The sequence below is a fragment of the Pangasianodon hypophthalmus genome, chromosome 21 (genome assembly GCF_027358585.1).
Source record: "Pangasianodon hypophthalmus isolate fPanHyp1 chromosome 21, fPanHyp1.pri, whole genome shotgun sequence".
Taxonomy (NCBI): domain Eukaryota; kingdom Metazoa; phylum Chordata; class Actinopteri; order Siluriformes; family Pangasiidae; genus Pangasianodon; species Pangasianodon hypophthalmus.
In genome coordinates, this window is record NC_069730.1 from 8,103,876 (window position 1) to 8,125,980 (window position 22,105).

Genomic DNA, 22,105 nt, shown 5'->3' on the forward strand with positions numbered 1-22,105 from the left:
CCTCTCCATATTAATGTAAATTATTTATAATGAATGATGAATTGTGTGTGTGTGTGTTGGACTGTGAGGTGATGGAATTGGATGGTAAAAGCGCATTCATTCCCATTGTGTAGAGATAGCATGTGTCAGCGAGTTTTAAAAAGCAGCATTAGCTATTTGGCTAAAGTAAAGGCTCTGCAAAGATATTATTTTATTTAACTGTTACTATAAATAACTTCAGCTAAGAGAGATGGTCCTCTTGATATAAGCACATTTTCATTCAACATTCATATGTATATTGATTAATCCAGTAGAAATGTTGCTAACATACATAATATTAAACTGATTCCATAATGTAAATTGGTCATTTTCCCAAGAATGTTGTGTTTAGTATGTTAAACTTGTTGTCAATTATGGTGGCGTGTTTAGCACACTAATGCACTGTGCTGCATAAAAATCTGTAATGTTTGAAGACAAATGAACCCAGATAAATTGTCAAAGTACTCACTAAAGATCATATGATATCTTATATGGCTAGTGCACTCAGCATATAATGATATATACTGTATGAAATTTATTAGAATGCAGGTTAATGCTGTTTATTACCAAGAATAATGTAGAGCACTGAGTCAATTTTGATAATAACCCAATTTTACGTACTGTCAGGAGGCAACTATTTTTTGGACACATAAGTCCATGTTACTGTTTCATAAGCAGTATTACTGTATTCTATGTTTGTGATCATGTGCTTCATACTAGCTAGAAAATCCAATGAAAATGTGAAACATGTGAATATTACCATGACAGATTGTATCTGTACCAGTCATGGTCTAAAGAGAGAAATGGACAACAATAAACTACAAACATATAAGGCCGTAATGTAGAAATCAATAATAAATTCTCCATTAACATATTTTCAAAGTTGTTTGTAATCAATTCTTTAAATAATAAAAATCAGTAATTAAGTACCACGTGTAATACTGTTCCACATCTTCATTAACTGCTGAAGAACAGCACAGTAACACTTCAGTCATTGCTAATGAGTTTCACTTCATTATTTAAACTTATATCCATAGAGTTAAAATACATGCAAACAACATTCTTAAGTGAGTCATACAATTAGAGTCATTATGGTACAAAACAGGGGTGGCAAAATTAATTTAAAAATTATATTCTAATTACTTAAAACAATGAAACTAATAACAGTGAAAAACTCATTTTTTTAAACAAAGAAAATAATAAGAAGGCAATGTCATATTTTTATCAGGTGCGTGTACTCAAAGTCCGGTGATTGGGAGTGGGTTAGTGGGCATGAATTCTGGGATGAGTAGTCTGGGAAGTGGAGTTGGTGGATAGCATGGACCTGCCCCCACCAAAGGGTTCACTCTGTGAGCATGGTGCTTATGAGGCCTCCCCCTAGGTTATGGGCCTGGGCATTCAGGGTGGCTGGCATGGAATTCATGGAATAGATTGGGGTCAAGAATGTCATGGGCAGGAACCCAGCTCTGTTCCTCTGGACGGTACCCTTCCCACTCAACGAGGTACTCCAGCTGACCATTTCTGCTCTGGGAGTTGAGAGTGGATTTTACCAGGTAAACAGGCATGCTTTCTATGTCGAGTGGGGCAGGTGGACTGGCAGGTGGGACGTTAGCGGCCAATGGTCCTGGGATGACAGGTTTCAAATGGGAGACATGGAAAGTGGGTTAAATGCAGCATGTCATGGGAGATATAGTTTGTAGGTGACGGGGTTGATTTGCTTAGGCACTTTGTACGGACCAATGTACCTGTAGTGCAGTTTTTTCTTTGGTGGCCAACTAGACTTGATCTACTGGCTGATAGGAAGGGTTTTCTCCTTGGTGTTGACCTTGTGAAGTTGGGCTGCCTGTTTAACTTGTCGGTGTGTGCTCTCTGTTCACTCCTATGGAACCATTCATCCACAGCCAGTGAGTCAGTTGGATTTGCATTCCAGGGGAACAGGGGAGGCTAGAACCTGAATACATGCTGAAACATCATCAGTTGGGTGGAGAAGTGCTGTAGAGAGTTCTGGGCATACTCCGCCCAGGGCAGGAACTGAGATCAATCTCCCTGGTTCTCCGCACAGAAGGTTATCAGAAATTGGCTGATCTCCTCATTTGCCCACTCCACTTGGCCATTGGACTGGGGGTGATAGCCGGAGGTCAAGCTTATGGTTACTCCATGAAACTAACCCACACCCTAGTAGTGAATTGGGGTCCCTGGTTGCTGTTGATGTCCTCTGGGATCCCAAAGTACCTGAATATGTGATTAAATAAAAGCTCTGTAGGCAGTGGGCAGACAGGGCAAAGGAACAAGATGCAGGGACTTAAAGAACCTGTCTACAATGTCCAGGATAGTGATAAAGTTGACTGTGATGTGGGACCAGGGTCACTGGGTTGTGGGTAGTGGTAGGAGCTTGCTTGCCAGTAAAGTTGTGGGTACCTAGGATTGGGCACAGAAGGTGCAGGAGGACACGGCTTGGTGTACAGCTGCTCACATGTTGGGCTATCAGTACTTATTCTGCAAGAGGTGATAGGTGCGTCTGGTGCCTGGGTGACCTGTGGCAATGGGAGTGTGGGCTGATGTCATAAGCCCAGTCTGGAATTTAGTCACTGCGAACATTCTGTTCGGAGTACAAGAATGGGGAATTTGGCGCTGCGGTATGCAGGCAATGGCTTCATGGTAGGTGCCATGAACTCCCAATCCACAGCACCCAAGATGGTGGAAGGATTGGTTCCTCACTGCTGTCTTGTGGCTGGGCAGCATTCATACAGAAAAGTGCACCTGCTTTTGCATTCTTGAAGCCAGGTCGATAGCATAGGGTAAAATGGAATCTGGCAAAGAAGAGGGGCCAGCGTGCTTGACAGGGATTCAGGCATTTTGCATTTTGGGGATACTCCAAATTTTTGTGGTCAGTGAAAATGACAAATGGGTGCTCGGCTCCCTCCAGCCATTGTGCCACTCCTCCAATAATAGTTTAACTGCAAGCAGTTCTCGGTTACCAATATCATAATTTTGTTCTGCTGGGGACAACTTCCTTGAGAAAAAGGCCACTGGGTATAACTTGGGTTTTTCTCTGAACCATTAAGGTAGGACTGCTCTGACCCCCGTTTTGGATGCATCCACCTCTACAAAAAAAAAGGCCTCGAAGGATCAGGATGTTTAAGGATGGGCGCTGTGGATAATGCCATTTTGAGTTGCTGGAGGGCCTTCTCTGCTGATGGATACCAGGCCAGACGTTTGGCTCCCTTCCTGAGCAGTGATGTCAGAGGATGGGCGATTGAGCTGAATCCCCAAATGATGCGCTGATAAAAACTGACAAAGCCTAAAAATCTCTGCAAGTCCTTTACTGTCCTGGGTGTCAGCCAGTCTGTTACAGTGGTCACTTTGGCCTGGTCCATGGTGACCCCATCTGGGCTAATGATAAAAGCCAGAAATGAAATACTGTGCCAGTGGAATTGACATAGAGCTGGTGTTGCAGAAGACATTGGAGGACCTGCCAAACATGGTGCACATGAGTCTCCAGAGAGGGGGAGTAAATCAGAATATCGTCCATTTAAACTATAACATTTCTTCCCTGCATGTCTCTCAGAACATCATTGTTGAAATAATGCAAGACGGCATTTGGTTTGGTCTGCGGTAATCAATGCAGGGTAGAAGCCCAGTTCCTTTCTTTTCAATAAAGAAGAAGCCAGCCAATGCGGGTGACGTGGAAGGATGAATGTTAACCCTTGCATCAAGGTCAGCGAGATGTTGCTGTTGCTCTCCCATTAGCTGTCTAGTTTTTCCCACCTGGTTTCTGAATGTTGGTTTACTTTTTTGGAAAAAAATGACTACAAATTAAAATTTGTTATGTTTTTTTTGTTGTCACTTGAGGTTGTTTGTTTACAGAAGTTGGTGAGGACCACACAATTGTGATTTAGACCCTGAGAAACACATAGAATTGAAGGAGGGTGTGCTTTCTTTTTCTCATGACTGCACACTGTTAATTTTGACCACGCACTTAGTAGAGTTCTGTGGTTGAATCTCAAATGATATCCTAGTGGCCACATAGTGCATTACGTAGATTCTACACAGCCATTGAAACATACCTTATGTAGCGTCAGCTGCTAGTAAAGAGGAAGTTTTTTGATGGTCTGCATTACATGTTGGAGGTTGGAGATCATGGGGCTTTACATAGATTGGAGTAGGAGAAATGGAAACCCGACTGAATTATTACTGTAGGTACATAAAAAAATTAATTTAAATACAAATACTAAATGGTAAAATGATGATATTGCCTTCTCAATATTTGTTTAAAAAGAACAATAGTTTTTTTGCTTTCCATGTTTTATGTAATACGAGCAAACTGTGCCAAAGTTTGTTCAGTTTATTATTTATTTATTTATTTAAGTAATTTAAATGTAACTTTTAAATTCATATGTCACCCCTGATTTGTACTACACTGCCTGGCCAAAAAAAAGTCGCACAATCTAATATTTTGTTGCACTGCATTTAGCTTTGATTATGGCACACATTCGTCCTGGCATTGTTTCAACAACCTTATGCAACTTCACAACATTTATTTCCATCTCGAGTTGCGTTAATTTTTGGCTGAGATCTTGCATTGAGGACAGAAGAGTCTAACCACTCCGTAAAGTCTTCTCCAGCACATCCCAAAGACTTTCAATGGGGTTGAGGTCAGGACTCTGTGGTGGCCAATTCATGTGTGAAAATGTGTTGTCATGTGTCTTTCACAAGTTAAGCCTGATGAATCTTAGCATTTTCATCTGGAATATGCCTGTGCCGTCAGGGAAGAAAAAGTCCATTGACGGGATAACCTGGTCACATTCAGGTGCTCAGCTGACTTCATTTTATTGCCGCACAATGAGGCTGAGCCTAGACCTGACCAGCTGATGCAACCCCAGATCATAACACTGCCTCCAGAAGCTTGTACAGTAGGCACTGTGCATGACGGGTGAATCACTTCATGCATTTACCTTCTTACCCTGACACACCCATTGCTTTGGAATAGGGTAAATCTGATTTTATCAGACCACATGACCTTTTTCCATTGCTCCACAGTCCAGTCTTTATGCTCCCTAGCAAATTGAAGTAATTTTTTCTGATTAGCCTCACTAACAACTGGCTTTCTTGTGGCCACACAGCTGTTTAGTCCAAATCCTGTAAGTTCTCATCACATTGTGCATGTGGAAATGCTCTTACTTTCACTACTAAACATAGCCGTGAGTTCTCCTGTCGATTTTTTTACAATGTGACATCACCAAGCGTTTTAAAGATCTCCGATCACGATCATTCAAGATTTTTTTGCGAATGCATTTCTGCTTTAAAGTTGATGGTTCACCACTATCCTTCCATGCTTTAATAATGCACTGGACATTTCATAACCCAGTTCCAGTGATTTCAGCAATCTCCTTAGTTGTTTTCTTTGCTTGATGCAGGCCAACAATTTTCCCCTTCAGTAACATCTTCTCCACGACCATGGGATACATAATCTGCCATGGTTGTTTAAGAAATGAGAAGCTACACACTGCATCAGTTAAGGTTAAAAGAACTGTTGCCAGCTGAAACATATTAATCACTGCAGTAATGATCCAATCATAGGCTATTAAGTATTTGCTTATTTAAACCCAAACAGCGACCTTTTTTTTTTGGCCAGGCAGTGTATAACAGCTCCAAGTTGTATAAATCACTTAAGAATGTTGTTTGCATGTATTTTAACTATATGGACATGAGTTTAAATGATAAAGTGAAACTCATTAGTAATGCGTGAAGGGTTATTCTTCAGTGGTTAATGAAGATCTGGAACAATACTGTAAAGTGAAACACATGGAAACTCATTAGAAGTTAATGATTTAGTAGTTTAGTCGTTAATGATTATGTGTAACAGTATTGCACATGGTAATTAATTATGAAGTTTTGTCATTTTAAAGAAAATTATTTACAAAAAATTTGAAAGTATGTTAATGTAAAAATATTTGTTATTCATTGCTACATTACAGCCTTGTACTTTTGTAGGATATTGTTGTCCATTTCTCTCTTTAGACCTTGACTGGCTAAATAAAAACAACACTCCAACCCTGTGCTCCTCTGAGGAGACCTTTAATAAAATATATACACCGATCAGCCATAGTATTAAAACCACCTGCCTAATATTGTATAGGTCCCCCTTGTGCCACCAAAACAGCTCTGACCCGTGGAGGCATGGACTCCACAAGACCTCTGAAGGTGTGCTGTGGTACCTGGCACCAAAATGTTGGCAGCAGATCCTTAAAGTCCTGTAAGTTGCAAGGTGGGGCCTCCATGAATCAGACCACCTCTCAGACCACCAATATGGTCTGCAACAATGTTTAGGTAGTTGGTATGTGTCAAAATTACATCCACATGAATGCCAGAACCCAAGAATTCCCAGCAGAACATTTCCCAGAGCATCACACTGCTTCTGCGGGTTGCCTTCTTTTCGTAGTGTATCCTGGTGCCATCTTTTTCCAAGGTAAGCAACACACGCACCTGGCCGTCCACATGATGTAAAAGAAAACATGATTCAACAGACCACATCAGTCGCTAAGATCCTTAGGCTTGCCCATTTTTCCTGCTTCCAACACAGCAACTTCGAGAACTGACTGTTCACTTGCTGCCTCATATATCCCACCCCTTGCCAATATAATGAGATAATAAATGTTATTCACTTTACCTGTCAGTGGTTTCAATGTTATGGCTGATCCTTTAAATATATACGGTTTAGATACTGAGATGTGAATTAGTGTCAGCATGTTCATTAATCATTAATCAGTAGTTATTATAAAACACCCTTTGTTATCTAGTAGTTCTGCAGGTGAAATGGTTCAGTTAATTACTGCATAGTTAATAGGGTACTCCTACTAACATACTTAATGAGTAATTAACTAGGTGTTCTTAGCATTTTATAGGAATAGGTGTTAACAAAGAACTACTCATTTGTTCCTGCATAGTTATCTATTAGTTGATGAACGATATTGTAAAGTGTTACCAATAATTTCTGTCAGTATTTCAGTTATACAGTCCCCTCCAAAAGTATTGAAATGGCAAGGTCAGTTCTTTTCTTTTTGCTTTACACTGAAGACATTTAGGTTAGAGATCAAAAGATGGATGAGACTGCTGACAGGCGTTTCTTGTTGCCTATGTGTGCCCTGTAAGATTGATTGTTTATTCAATTAATAGCTCTGAATGTCTACTCTTGGTTTGAGCTCTGGGTTTCGCCTCGGAAGACTCCATTTGTTGTTAAAAAAGATAACAACAAGATAGAGCTGTCTATGGGAGAAAAGCAAGCCATTTTGATGCTGAGAAAAGAGAGAAAATCCATCAGAGCCATAGCCACTACAATGTGGAATGTCCTGAAAAAGAAAAAAACACTGGTGTACTAACAACCAGACATCGAACAGGTTGGCCAAGGAAAACAACAGCAGTTGGTAACAGAAACATTGTGAGAGCTGTGAAAATAAACCCAAAAACAACAGTCAGTGACCTCACCTGCAACTTCCACAGGGGGTGAAGGTATCACAGTAGACCACACTAAGAAGACTTGGAGAGCAGAAATGTAGAGGCCATACCACAAGATGCAAGTCACTGAACGGCAGTAAGAATCAGAAGGCCAGATTAGAATCCGCAAAGAAATGCAGAGATGAGCCACAAAAGTTCTGGAACCAAGATTAACCTCTACCAAAGTGATGGAAATGCCAAAGTGTGGAGAAAGAAAGGACCTGCTCATAATCCAAAACATACGAGCTCATTGGTCAAGCACGGTGAAGGTAGTGTGAAGGTTTGGGCTTGCATGGCTGTTTCTTGAACAAGCTCACTAATCTTTATTGATGACGTAACGCATGATGGTACCAGAAAAGTGAATTCAGAAGTCTAGAGAAACATTCTGTCTGCCAATTTACAGAGAAATTCTAATTGGGAGGAACTTCATCACGCACCAAAACAATGAACCAAAGCACCCTGCCAAAATAACAAATGACTTCATCAGGGGAAAAAAGTGGAAGGTTTTAGACTGGCCAAGTCAATCACCAGACCTTAACCCATTTGAGCTTGCATTTCACCTCCTGAAGAGGAGACTGAAGGGAGAAAAACCCCAAAACAAACAACAACTGAAAGAAGCTGTGGTACAAGTCTGGAAAAGAAAAAGAAGAATGAAACAGTTTGGTGATGTCAGTGGGTCACTGGCTTGATGCAGTTATTGCGAGCAAGGGATATACAACCAAATATTAAGTATTTACTTTAATTTACTTTAAGCCTATTAAGTCTATTTAAGTCTATTTTAGTTCTAAGCTGTTTAACATATCTTAACATATCTACCCAAATACCTTCAGTGTATAACAAAAACAAAAGAATCCAATACTTTTTTAGAGGACTGTATACTTTGTATTCCATGCAGTTTTGAACTGCAATTTCTTACAGTGTAGAAGGTAGAAATTCTTGTTTTCCACACATGTTCATTTTTCATAAAATAGCTGTGTAAAATAACTACTGTTATGTTAATAATATGAATGCCATAAAGTTCTAAGATTAAAAACAGTATGTTACAATATTTAATCCCCTTGGGGGTCTGTAGTGCTCTTTGTTTTCAAGTAATGCAAACTGAAAAAATATATAGGCCAATATAGTATGTAGCATGTAGTAATTAGATTTAGTTAATTTTAAAGAAAGAATATAGCCTATTTTTATTGTGGTTCATATGCTCCTTACAAAAATTGTAATTTAAAACATTTTATTTTTCCCTAACACTTGCCAACAGCACCAATCTTGGCAGGTTAGGATGCCGCCAGTGTCTTGAGTGCATGCCAATTTTAGCCCACTCTTTCACTGACTGGGTGGCCAGTTCCGCTAGTTTGTGGGTCCCTATTTTGGTGTTTCTCTTGCTGTTTCCCACAAGCTGTCTATGGGATTGAGGGCTGTTGATTTTGCCAGCCAGTGAAAGTGTTAAAGTGTTCCATCAAGCCCATTGAAGAAATCACACATGGATTTGGCCCTATGCACCCTACAATTATTATCCTGGAATGTAGGAGTGTCAGTGTCAGTGTCACTGCATTTTACTTGAACATGAATCAAAAAGGCAACCTCAGAATCTGAGCAACTGAATTAATGCTAATTTACATTCAATAAGATTTCACTGTCCATATTCTCTCACTGTCCATGTCCACAAACATGCCAGTAGGTGGATTGGCTATTCTAAATTGGGCTAGCTGTGAATGAGTGTGAGAATGTGTGTGTGCATGGTGCCTAGCAATGGACAGGCATCCAGGGTGTGTATCATTTTTACTGTATCCATGTATCATTTTTACTCACTGTTATTTAGTGGAAGGATAAAGCATAAGTAGGATCAGATACATTAATGTAGAACTGTTATTGTGCCTGTCCATTGCTAGGCACCATGCACACACACATTCTCACAAGTGTCGGGGGGCAGTCGTGGCCTAATGGATAGAGAGTCCGGCAGGGATTGTAGGTGGGAGTGAATGACCAGCGCTCTCTCCCACCCTCAATACCACGACTGAGGTGAGGCCCTTGAGCAAGGCCCCCAACTGCTCCCCGGGCGCCGCAGCAAAAAAAGGCTGCCCACTGCTCCGGGTGTGTGTTCACGGTGTGTGTGTGTGTGTGTGTGTGTGTGTGTGTGTGTGTGTGTGTGTGTGTTCACTACTGTGTGTGTGCACTTGGATGGGTTAATTCCGAGTATGGGAATTCACTTCACTTATTGAGTTTTTGACTAGATAACCTTTAGATGTGTCCTGATATAAGAAACTAAAACACACCTGCCAATCAGTCAGAAACAAGTATTTCCTGTGAGCATCCTACAAGTATTACCGGTTACAATATTACAACATACAGCTTCTTTTGGAATGTCTGCTTTTCACTGTAAAGACCTGTCACTGCAAAGGATCTAAGTTTTCTCTAATGTTACAGACAGCTACTGAAATCCATGCGTGGAAGTCAATTGTTGGCCATTCTAAACCCTGTGGTGTGTGAGGGGTCACTGGAGGGATAGTGCATGCAATTTAAATGCAAATCTGCAAACAGGAGGACATGATGCTTTTGTTTACACTGATAATAACATTGCACTGTTGTGAAATTGGCTAATCACAAACACCCTGCGTGCAAACATGCCAAGTCACCACACGCATACATTTAGAGTGTATAATGACCTCTGGAAATTTCTTTTAGTTTCCAATTTAAAATGACATTACCCAGCATTCTCAAGCCATGTGGTGATTCTTCACTCCTGACTGACCCTGTGTGTGAGACTTTCCTGGGTAGATGGAAGTTAATGTGAGAGAAACTGCATACACACACACACACACACACAAAAAAAGAAAAAAAAAAAGAAGAAAAAAAAACCCATTAATCCTAATGGTGACAGTATTAGCTGAAAGAATTTCTCAGATGAATATTTTTACCTTTGCTTGGCATGGCATGTGCATGTTTCACAGCATCACACTGTGGTAAGAACTGTGAATGAGCACAGTATGCACCCAAGACATCTACAGATGTGTCTGTCTCTGTATGTCAAAAGTTAGTCATGGTCTGTTCTACAGGACTTTTTTTTAATAAGAAATGTGGTACAGTTCATCAGATGGACTCTAAGAGCCTTGCACTTTGACCTCCCTCTCACACACACACACACACAAACACACACAGTGTAGTTTTTCAGGCTTCTGAAGCCAAGTCATGTGACAGGTTGCCACGGTAACATTTCCATTTGGAGTGGAGGAGGGCTGCTCCAGTGCCCTCTGACAAACATACACGGTCATGAGGACACATAAAATTGAGATGTTTATGAATTTCTGTCTCTGCAGTGTGTGCTGTGTGCTACTAAAGTGTGTGTGTGTGTGTGTGTGTGTGTGTGTGTGTGATTTTTGCTTTGGAAGGATAGTACAGTGATATGCAGCAAAGAGTTGTCTGTTGCTGAGCAACTGTTCCAAATTAGATCTACCGCTAAAAGAGAGCAAAATCATTCAACCTACACAAAGAGATGTGTATGTTTGTGTAGTGATGTAGGGATAGAATGGATACGATAATAATTCAGTAATAGTTTAATGTATGTATCTAAGTGAGGTATGTCATTTCTGTCAAACTAGGTTATGCTTTATAACTTAAATCCCATAAATTTTCTCACAATGTGCTGAAACAAAAAAGGAGACTATTATACCTTAAACAAATTATTTAGAGTATGATATCATTATCATGATGGTCAATAATATTTCAGTGTATGTTTGTGTGTTTGTATGTGTGTAGGGCTAGAAGATCAGACTCTTGGGATTGGCTAGATTGGCACTGCAAAGTTTTACACACGCACACACACACACATACACACACACACATACACACACACACACACACACACACATATACACACATACACACACACACAGAGAGAGAGAGAGAGAGAGAGAGAGAGAGATGTACCATACTTCTGCCTGTTTGTTTGAATGATAACTTCAGCTTTGTTTTTCAGTGTTACCATAGAAACTGTGCAGGGGTACAATATCTGCATTAAGTGTGTTTAGTATGAGCTGTAATAGAAGCTTTCACACTGAATGGAACATGTTATTGAATTCCGCAACCCACTTGATAAGAACAAACATATCATACACACACACACACACACACACACACACACACATGTGGAGAGAGAAGAGAGCGACTGCAGAGGGAGAGGTGATAGCAAAGAAATAAATCAACAGATTGTGTATTTGTGGAACATCATTCTAAATCAGCAGAAATTGAGGTTTTATTAAAATACGAGCTTCTGTTCATTTCTTCTTATTTTTTCTTATTATTTATAAAATCTGAAAAGTGCAAGATATTTCAAATTCATATTACAAATTGTAATGATAATGTTAATGTTAATTTAGGAATAATATCCTATAATTTATATAGTTTCTTATTTTACAGCATTATTTAATATATAAATATTATATTAAATATAATATTATATTAAATATATATATAATATATATGTCCCATATATATTCTCTCCAATATTTTCTGCCAGGAACAATATTTCAACACTTTAGAAATTACTTTCAGAATACATGCAGCTATTGGTTATTCATATCAGAAAGAAAAATGCAGATTTTTTACATGATAAATTCAAAATTCTTTGCATCAAAACTACTCATCTGGGACAACTAAATAGGTAATATGGGACACTTGGTTTCAGTAAATGATGCCACTGCTAAAGCTTAGTAACAGCAGACTTGACTTGCAATTGTTAGTGCAAGAAATAAAAATAATAAAGCTTAGGTGCTGAACATTACCATATTTCACCATATATAAATATATACTTTGCAGTGGCATTAAATTATCTAATCATGATATTATCATGATCTAATGTTCCACAATAATAACATTTATTTGTACATTCTACTTTGATTAATTCACATTTGACTATAAAAAATGTACGTTAACATTCATTATTATACAGTTATATGCTAACAAATATTTAAACATTTCTGCACACACAATCACACACAGTTGTAAGCTGCAGTTCCTGGAAATCAGCTGACATATATGCAGGTGCATTTAGCTTTCACCTCCGTAATAACCTCTAATGGTGCCTTAAGTGCTTAAGAGCAGCTCAGCTGGTGATGCTCGCTCTTTGCCTCTGAGCTAAATGCTCTGCTTGGAGTGAATGTGTGCTTATTTGTTTTGTGTGTCAAAAGTTTGCAAAGTGTTGCAGCATCATTGGTGTTAAAGGTTTGTGTATGTTGTATGAGTCATGAAAGCCAATGGCTACAGTTTTAATCAGACAAACAAACCCATTTTATGAATACTGTGTGTGTGTGTGTGTGTGTGTGTATACGCTTTTGTAAAACTGCATTCTATTTGACCTCTAAGTTGTTACCAGTTCAGAGAGGAATTCATCACAACTCAACATTAACAGAGTTACTTTGAAAGGTCAAATCAAGGCGTGCATAAAACCAAACTGTCCTCTGAGGATGTGGAGCAGCTTGTAGTGTCACTGTTGCATATTGACAGTTTATATACGGCCGTGACCTTAACCTAAATATGCCACACATACAGTCCTGTTCCTAATAACTATCAGAATGTTTCTGACAGTAAGTGACAACAAAGTATGCAGGCACTTATCCCAGAGAGAGAGAGAGAGAGAGAGAGAGAAACAGAGAGAGAAACAGAGAGAGCTTATTGTATTCTATAAATGAGAATGATTTTTCAGTTAGCATGTGTGCTGTTCAGTATTTTAATTGCAGAATTGCAATTGCTAGAAATTGGAATTTCTAGCTGTCATTGAAATCTTAGGATGAACTCCTGGGTTTTTTACAATGGTGTTCAAGTTAAACAGATAAACTGCATTCAATATATGGATGGTAGTCTGAGACAGTGTGATGTAAATTCTGACTTTCCATGGTCAGCATTAGCACACAGGCATTTATCATCATCACAAGCAAATCCATATTAGTTATTCACAAAACATTTAGCCTAAGGTTCAAACTAGAGGTAGAACCAGGAAAACACAGGAACTACAAACATCGGTAAACACTGAAATACGTAGTTAAATGTTGCTGTATTGAGTTTTTTTCTACTTTTACAGATACGCCTTAATTGTAAACAGATATAACTAAACAGAGTGGTGTAGTAATTTTAACTTGGAAAAAATACTTGAAGGAACAGTCTTAAGAAAGAAAGAAAGAAAAAAAAACTCTAAGTTTCTGTAAGTTTCTACTAAAACTAAGTGAAATATGAATTCATTTTTATTTTTAATACAAATTTTACTGTAATGCTTTATGGTAAGGTTCCCTTAAAATATATGCAATATTAAATACTCTCTATGGCCAAATGTTTGTGGACACCGCCCCGTCATACCGATATGTGATTTCTGAACATTCCATTCCAGATTTGTCCCTTTGCTGTCATAATAGCCTCAACTCTTCTGGGAAGGCTTTTCATTAGATTTTGGAAAGTGGCTGTGGAGATTCACCCATTCAGCCATAAGAGTATTAGTGATGTCAGGTACTGATGTCAGACGAGAAAGCCTGGTGTGCAGTCTGCGTTCCAATTAATCAAAAAGCTGCGGCTCTGTGCAGGCCACTAGAGTTCTTCCACTCCAACCTGGGCAAACCCTGTCTTCATGGACCACACTTTGGGCACAGGGGCATTGTCATGCTGGAACAGGTTTGGGCCCCTTAATTCCAGTGAAGGGAAATTGTAATGCTACAGCATATAAAATTGTGTGCTTCCAATTTTGCTGCAACAGTTTGGGGGAGAACCACAAAATGGGTGTGATTGTCAGGTGAAAATATTGCTATGTCATAAAATCTTACCCTAGGGTTAAGAGCAGTTGCTGGCCACCATTTGATGAAGATGTAAGGTTCTAGATCACCCCTCCTAACCTCTAGGAGCAGTAAGAATTACCTGGATACCTTCCTGTGCTTCCTTCCTAAGTTAGCTTGAGCTTAGTAAGTTAGCTGTTAACATACAAACTGAGATTAGAGTTGTCTTCCTTCTTGCTGGGTCATTACTGGCTCACTCAGAGTTTTTTTCTGTCTACTACTGATAACTACTGGGCTAATACATAATTAATACATGGATCAAATGCACTGGGGCTGGAGTCAGGTTTCTCTACATTCACCCCTCATTCTCCCAACTGTGTCAGGTCCTCCCTCTGAACTTTTTTACTCAGGGTTTTCCTCACACTTCCCTCCATCTACCACAAATGGGCCTATGAATGAGACTTTACTGCTAGCATGGTAAAATTGGTTCCCTTGCCACACTACTGAGCCTGCTACGTTAGCAGGATTTCTAACACAACAACACCAGGGTGGGAGTTGGTTTCCCACAGTTCAACCTTCATTGTCCCCGCCAGGTCAGTTTTTTCCTCTGCATTTCCATATTCCTGCCATTCAACTGACTACCATTCAACTTGGGCAAAAACTACTTCAGATCAGTGGGTCCTCATGCTAATTTTCTGTCATCAGCCCCCATTCTCTGGGTTCAGGCCTCATTTATATAAGATCTCAATAAGTTGGCTGACTCACGAAGTTTGTTCCTTCTTGTACAGAAGCACGATTTAAAAAGTATACTTCACCATTCAGAACAAAGGGTTCTACTCAGTGTGCTTTCTTGTTTAAAAGAATTTCTATGGGAACTTATTTCCAAGTTCCCATCACCCCAGAACACAGATGCTTTTTGAGTTTTGCCTTGCATGGATGGGCATTCTAAGTCAAAGTTCTACCATTCAGTACCTGATCCACTCTCTTTGGTCACTTTATGGCATTCAATTTTACAGTGAAGTCAGAGAAGAACTGCCTGACATGAAACAGGAGACACAATTCATCGGTGTGGAGCTAGAGGCTTTCAGAAGAGGTTTATCAGCCTGTGGATAGACCACAAATACCACAGGCAGAGATATGTCCTTGTTCCAGCTAGAGGGGCATAGGCTGTAGCTATAGACACATGGCTTTCCTAATGCAAGGGGTCTACTTGGGAGTGGTGCGTCATTGGAAAGAGTCACCACAGATGTCTCCTTCACTGGCCGGGAGTAATGTGGTGCCACAGGGGTGGGGGTGGTGTGAGAGGTTTCCCAGATCTCCAGAAAGTTTGGCAAGGTGCACATCAACCTCTTCTCCAACATTAAGTCAACTCATTACTGATTTTGGTTCTCCCTAGCAGAACTAGATAGCCTGTTGGGAAAGGGTGTACTGGCCAACAGCCTCAATACTGTATGCCTTTCTGCCTCTACTGCTGATTCTTACCAAGTTTCAAAGAATTCAGCAACTAGGTCACACCAAGAGTCCTACTTCTTGCCCCAAGCTGGTTGACAAGGAAACATGCCTGTGTGTTTTATTTTCCAGTAAGTCTCTAACACTTTGCTAAAAAGCGCAAACAGTTGTGGGTGGCACAGTGGTGTTGTGTGTAGCATTACCTCTGAGCTCGAGGGGCCTGGGAGTTATCCTGAGCTTGGGTTACTGGCTATGTGGAGTTTTGCATGTTCTCCCTGTGTTCATGTAGGTTTACGCAGGTTTTCTGCTTTGCTCCCACTGTCCAAAAACACAAGTAAGTAAACTGGCTATGCTAAATATGCCCTTGGTGTGAATGAGTGTGTGCATGTGTGTGTTTACCTGGTGCCCTGCAATGGACTGGCAGCCCATTCAAGGAGAACTCTCCCACCTTGAGACCAGTGGTTTACCAGGACCCTGACTATAGACCATGACCAGGATAAAGAGGTTATTGAAGATGAATGAATGAGGGGGCTCCTGAGTGGTGCAACAGAAAAATGTTTGCACCAGTGGATGACTGAAAAAAGTGATAATGCCTGGGTATTATTTTTTTTAGTATATGGGTGCAGTTAAGAATGCTTGCTACAGTAAAATAAAGTGCAAATAAAGTTTAAAAAGTAGTGCAATGAATAATGAAAAAATTCACTTTTATCTCGGACATTTATTTTTCCCTTTTGATATTAAAAAAAAGTGATTTTCTGTATCTGTATTTACACGTTTAGTGCTCTAAATATTTGTGTCTGTATTCGTATTTGGATTAAAACTGGAAGTTGGTGTGGTTTACACCTGACCGTTATTTTTTAACCATACTATTATGCCCTAGAAACACAGATAAATTTTGCAGAACATAACTTTAACTTCTGAATCAGCTGCCCTGTGGATGTTTCTGGCAAGCTTTATATCTTCTGTCTAATGTGACTGAGTAAGCAGAAAGTATGTTTCAGAGCAACAATATCTTTCCCAAATCAGGGAACCGTTATTTTTGTGACGGTCTGGAAAAAGCCATCTAGAAGTTGCTGTGGCTGAATTCTGGAAAACAGCCAAAAAAGATGAAAAATCAGGTTTTGATCAAAATTGAGTTTTATGCCATTAATGTACTTCTATTTTAAGATAGCATACATACTGTATATTTTGCCAGAATGATGTGGAAATTCTTTTAGTTAGGTTTATTGCCTAACCTTGCATTGGTGTCTGTCTGCAAATATCACACTGGTTAAGGAGCCATAAAATTACATCTGTATTTGTATTCATTTAGAACACATGATCTGCTCAATCCAAATAATATATTCCTATTAGCTGAATAATGTATTCATATTGGTTACATCCTTAGTCAAAAGTGACAGTGCCCTTTTGTAATTCAGAGCAATGTGTTTCTAGAAGTGAAATGTTTTTTTTTTGGTCATTGTTTGCACATCATTTTTCTGTTTGTTCCTTAGTGAGGATGCTGTAACAACTGTGGTCGTATTCTAATGCCCTAACGCACAATCACCTAATCACATTAATTAGCTGTGAGAGCTAATGTGTATTTAGCAAATGTATGCAACAGCAGCACCAGTAGTTAGAGATCACCGCTTGAGATAGTGTGTTAACATTTGACCCAATTACCTTTAAATGTGATCGTAATAAGAAATATACAAAGAGTAACTGAATTGTTAACATTAAAGTAAGTAAAGGCTATAAGTAAAGGAATATATCATTCATTCATCTTAATTCTTAATTCATTCAGTAACTGCTTTGTCCATTTCGGGATCACAGTGAATCAAGAACCTAATGTCTTGACTTGTTAAAATGGAAGTGTAAATAGGTGCATCAAAAATAAATAAATAAATATAGATAAAAATTCACAGCCATGTCCAGGCCTTACATTTTGAGCCTGCATGTTGCAATGCCCTTGTTTTACACTTGTTGAAGTTCTCTGTGTTTAGAGGTCAGTGGAACTCCCTGGTAAGGTTTGTGACTCACTGGTGACTCACTGTTGGCAGATCCAAAGTTTTCACACATAATTAAGCTGATTTTGAACTGCAGCCACAGGATTTTTTTTTTTCCAGGGGTTGGGAATTTGTGCAGGCATTAGATTATTCACATTCTCAACATACCTCTGTATGCTACTGTACAAGGTACTGTGTTTCCCCTGAACAGTGAATTGTTTTATTCCTTCTTATAGCAATTCTTTATTGATTATAGTAATATGTAATAATGTGATAACTCTTTGGGAAAACTGTTGTACAGTTTTGTTTAAAATGTAAGACTTGTAAATATTACAGTACATTGACAATGATAAGTATGATGTTGCACTTTAAAGTTCACAGGGTTTTTAAGGGACATATTTGGAGTATTGGGCTAGTTTTTGGTTGGTTTTATTGATTAAGGGGCTTCTTTTGTGCTGGTTTGGAATGGACATTGGAGTGCTTTTGTTACACAGACCTGGTGAAATCAGAAGGCCGCTCAAGTTGGACCAATCAGACTCCCATGAAAACAAGAACCGCGGACATACAGTGGATATAAAATGTCTACACACCCCTGTTAAAATAGCAGGTTTTGTAAAAACAAAAAATGGTGATGTTAAAAAAAAGAAACCAATATAAATCATGTCAGAACTTTTTCCACCCTCAATGTGGAATTACAATGTATAAAAATTAAATGAAAAACAATCAGAAACATTTTAGGGAAAAATAGGAAAAATAAAAGACTTATAACAACCTGGTTGCATAAGTGTGCACACCTTTTATAATTGGGGATGTGGCTACATCACAAACAATGTCATGTTCAAAAGTAATTATCATACAGCTGTCATCAATGACATTATTCTGATTAACCCCAAATAAATACCAGTTGTTACTGTAGGATTTTCTTCAGATCTTCTTGGTTTCATCTGACCTCTTAAGCCATGTTCTGCAAAGAGCTTACAAAGCCTGTACAGGGTCCCACTGTCGAAAGGTAGCGATCAGAAGAGAGGTACAAAAAATTTCCGAAACAGTAGAGGTACCATGGAACACCGTGAAGGCCATCATTAACAAGTGGAGAAAATGGAGCACCACAGCGACGTCACCACGAACAGGACGTCCCTCCAAAATTTATAAAAGGACAAGACAAAAACTTAACAGGGAGGCTGCCAGTAGACCTAAGACAATATTAAAGGTGCTGCAGAAATATGTGACAAGTACTGATTACTCTCTGCATGTGACATCAATCTCTCATATTCTTCACATGTCTGGGCCGTGGGGTAGGGTGGCTAGCCAGAAGCCCTTTCTCAGAAAAAAACATCCAAGATCAACTGAATCACCCCAAACCTTGTGGCAAAATGTGTTATGGTCTGATGAGACCAATTCCAAAAGGTATAATAATTCCATAATTCCAAAAGGTATGTTTGGTGCAAAAAAAAAGGCACATCACCAAAAGAACATCATACCCATGATGTAGCATGGTGGTGGCAGCATCATGCTTTAGGGCTGCTTTTCTTTAGCCAGAACTGGGGCTTCTATCAAGGTGGAGGGAATCATGAATAGCTACAAATACCAGTCGATTTTAGTGCAAAACCTTCAGGTGTCTGCTACTAAGCTGAAGATGAAAATGAATTTCCCCTTTTAGCAAAACAATGACCCAAAGCATACATCCAAATCAACAAAAGAATGGATTAAGCAAAAGAAGATTAATGGTTTTGAATGGCCTAGCCAGAGCCCAGACCTGAATCAAACTAAAAATCTGTGGGGTGACCTGAAGCGGGCTCTCTACAGGACATGCCGATACAGTTTGATGGATCTAGAATGTTTTTGCAAGAAAGAGTGCGAAAATATTGCCAAGTCAAGATGTGCCACGGTGATAGACTCTTAGCCAAAAAGACTAAGTGGTGTAATATAATCAGAAGGTGTTTCAACAATGTACTAGTTTAGGGTTATGCACACTTATGCAACCAGGTTATTGTAAGTTTTTTATTTTTCCCTAAAATGTTTCTGATTGTTTTTCACTTAATTTTTATACGTTGTATTTTCTCATTGAGGGTGGGAAAAGTTCTGACATGATTTACCTTGGTTTCATTTTTATATCACAAAAACCTGCCATTTTAACAGGGGTTTGTAGACTTTTTATATCCACTGTAGAAGTGGGAGAGCCATCCACACTTATGAATACTCTGTTTTCTGTCTTTCCCTGCTGTATGTGAGTGCACTAAATATGTTTTTCAAATGTGTTATGTTCATCAGGTAAGTGTTGCTGTATTCCATTTTTTTTGGCAGGTTATTTGCTGTTCCATTACATATGTGTCCAGTCCCATGAGCAGGATTTGCTGTGTGTCCCTGTGTAAGTTATAAAATCCTTCACCTGTACTTGTAAAGACAGGGTCACTGCAGGAGGACATGATTTGTGTCCAGTCTCCAGTCACATGAGCATTATTTGCCTGTAACGTGTGTGTGTGTGTGTGTGTGTGCGTGTGTGTTTTGATCTGACATGCTGACTCTGCATTTCTTTATTGGATCTCTGGTGCAAATTGCTTGTTAGCAAATCTCTCAGGAACTGCAGCTCTCTTTCCTGTTGTGCTGAACACTTCTGCATCTTATGAAAGACTGAAAGTCTGATTCAGAGAAGAAGAAGGGAGATGAAGTATGAGTTACTGAAACTGATGTAAAAGGGAGAAATTAGTGTTTCTTACTCATTTCAGTTTGACAGAACAGTTCCCCCATCTGTTATGGTTTCTTTTTGGGGTTTGTCAGTATTAGTATTTCCCATTAATTACATACTGGAAGCAGTGACGTTAATTAATTCTGACTTTCACTATTTTGTGAAGTTGCGATGAAATAGCATAATTTCAGTTATTTTAGTGAAGAGTAAGTATAACTAGTTTAGCCTAGCTAGGTAGCTAATGTTTGCTAGTTAGTCTGATACTTTTAAAAGATAACCAATACTTTTTGCTTTCTTCTGGTGTTTTTTTTTAGGACTGTGACCCAAGAGGTTTGTCACTGTTGTTGTCACTGTTCATTTTAACAGAGTCTTATTGTGCAAAATTTTAAAGAGTCTTATTGTGCAAAAACATTTTGACAGCTTCTTATTGAGTGATCTGTAGGTTACATATGGAACTGTGGTTCTACAACTAAGTTTAGGACCTCCACAGCAGTTTCCTTCTGGAGTTTTCCCATGTGCTCTGGCTGAGTACTAATAGCAGTCGTTATGATTTGACCATGACATGATGTGTGAAGCCTATAAAAGGCCCCTGCTTTGTCAGGCTTGTCCTTGCTTGGTCATTCTCATTAACTCAAGGGACCCAGGTGGCTTCCACTTATTTATAGAACCACGAGTTCATATGTAACCTACTGTTCTACTTCCTTACATTCTGTACTGCCAGGGTTTCCCTACAGAACTAGTAGAGATGGTTTGTAGCACTCCCTTATGCATTCCTCCAGACTGTGCATGGGAAATAATGACCAACGTGTCAATATTCCCTCTTGAGGATAATAGCCACTTAAGTGTGATGCTGATCCTTATTCAGGGAGACATCCATTCAAGTGCTGATAAAATTCTTGAGAATAAGTATCTCTCAAGTGCTGATACTGTTTTGTTTGAGCATAATAATCAGGAGAGAGCTGGTACAATTTTTTTTTTGTCTGAGTTAAATGACTCAACAATAATTTAAATGACCTCATACTTCGAACATAACATCATGCGTATTTGATCATGTGCCCGTTTACTCATATAATCAGCCAGTACTGTATGTTTTCACTGAAACCAACAGGAGTCCCATTTTAGCCAAAAGAGCTAAAACAGTATAACTGTATAACTGTAAACCCCCCCCCCACACCCCCCCCCCCCCCCCCGCCCCTCTTTTCTTTTATAGTAGTACAGAGTTAGCAATATTTAGTCCTGTAAAAATAGTTTTGTACTTTATTGCACTCTGCTGCCAGAAAGTTGTTCTAAATTTATAGGGTTTACTTTTTTTATGGTGTTGGCTAGGCAGGCTCGGCAGTAAACATTCATCTGTTTTGCGGATGAGATGCTAGAGGGAACACTAAAGGGAAGGCTGTACTTCTTTGCATTTCAAAACAGCTAAATCCAACAAACCCCTACCAAAATAATTGATTCTACAATTCCTGGTCAGACAAATGGTAAATTTTTGCTGTGTTCTTTTTTTGAAATAAAAATAATGAACTTTTTATTAATAATTTATTCCTTGTTTCTAGGTTTTTGATAGTCCTGGCGTGTCTTATTTTGGCAATTCTAACAACATTTAAAGAGTATGAAGATGACTCAGGTCACTGGCTGGTGGTTCTGGTAAGTGTGTGCATGTGATCTATATATATATATATATATATATATATATATATATAGTACCTTGTGTGTTCAGTAACAGG

The 22,105-nt window shown here is 39.1% G+C and overlaps 1 protein-coding gene across 3 annotated transcripts in view; it reads left to right on the plus strand.

The window, feature by feature from the left end:
* Window positions 1-22,105, plus strand: part of kcnq3 (potassium voltage-gated channel, KQT-like subfamily, member 3) — a 51,380-nt gene that overhangs the window by 2,227 nt on the left and 27,048 nt on the right. For 2 of the 3 annotated variants that reach the window (XM_026941259.3, XM_053227674.1), the window contains one exon: window positions 21,935-22,025. In XM_026941259.3, coding sequence (XP_026797060.1) covers window positions 21,935-22,025 — 91 coding nt within the window. Of the gene's footprint in view, window positions 1-19,999; window positions 20,064-21,934; window positions 22,026-22,105 lie in introns of all 3 variants that reach the window. The other variant, XM_053227675.1, reaches the window with a different exon arrangement.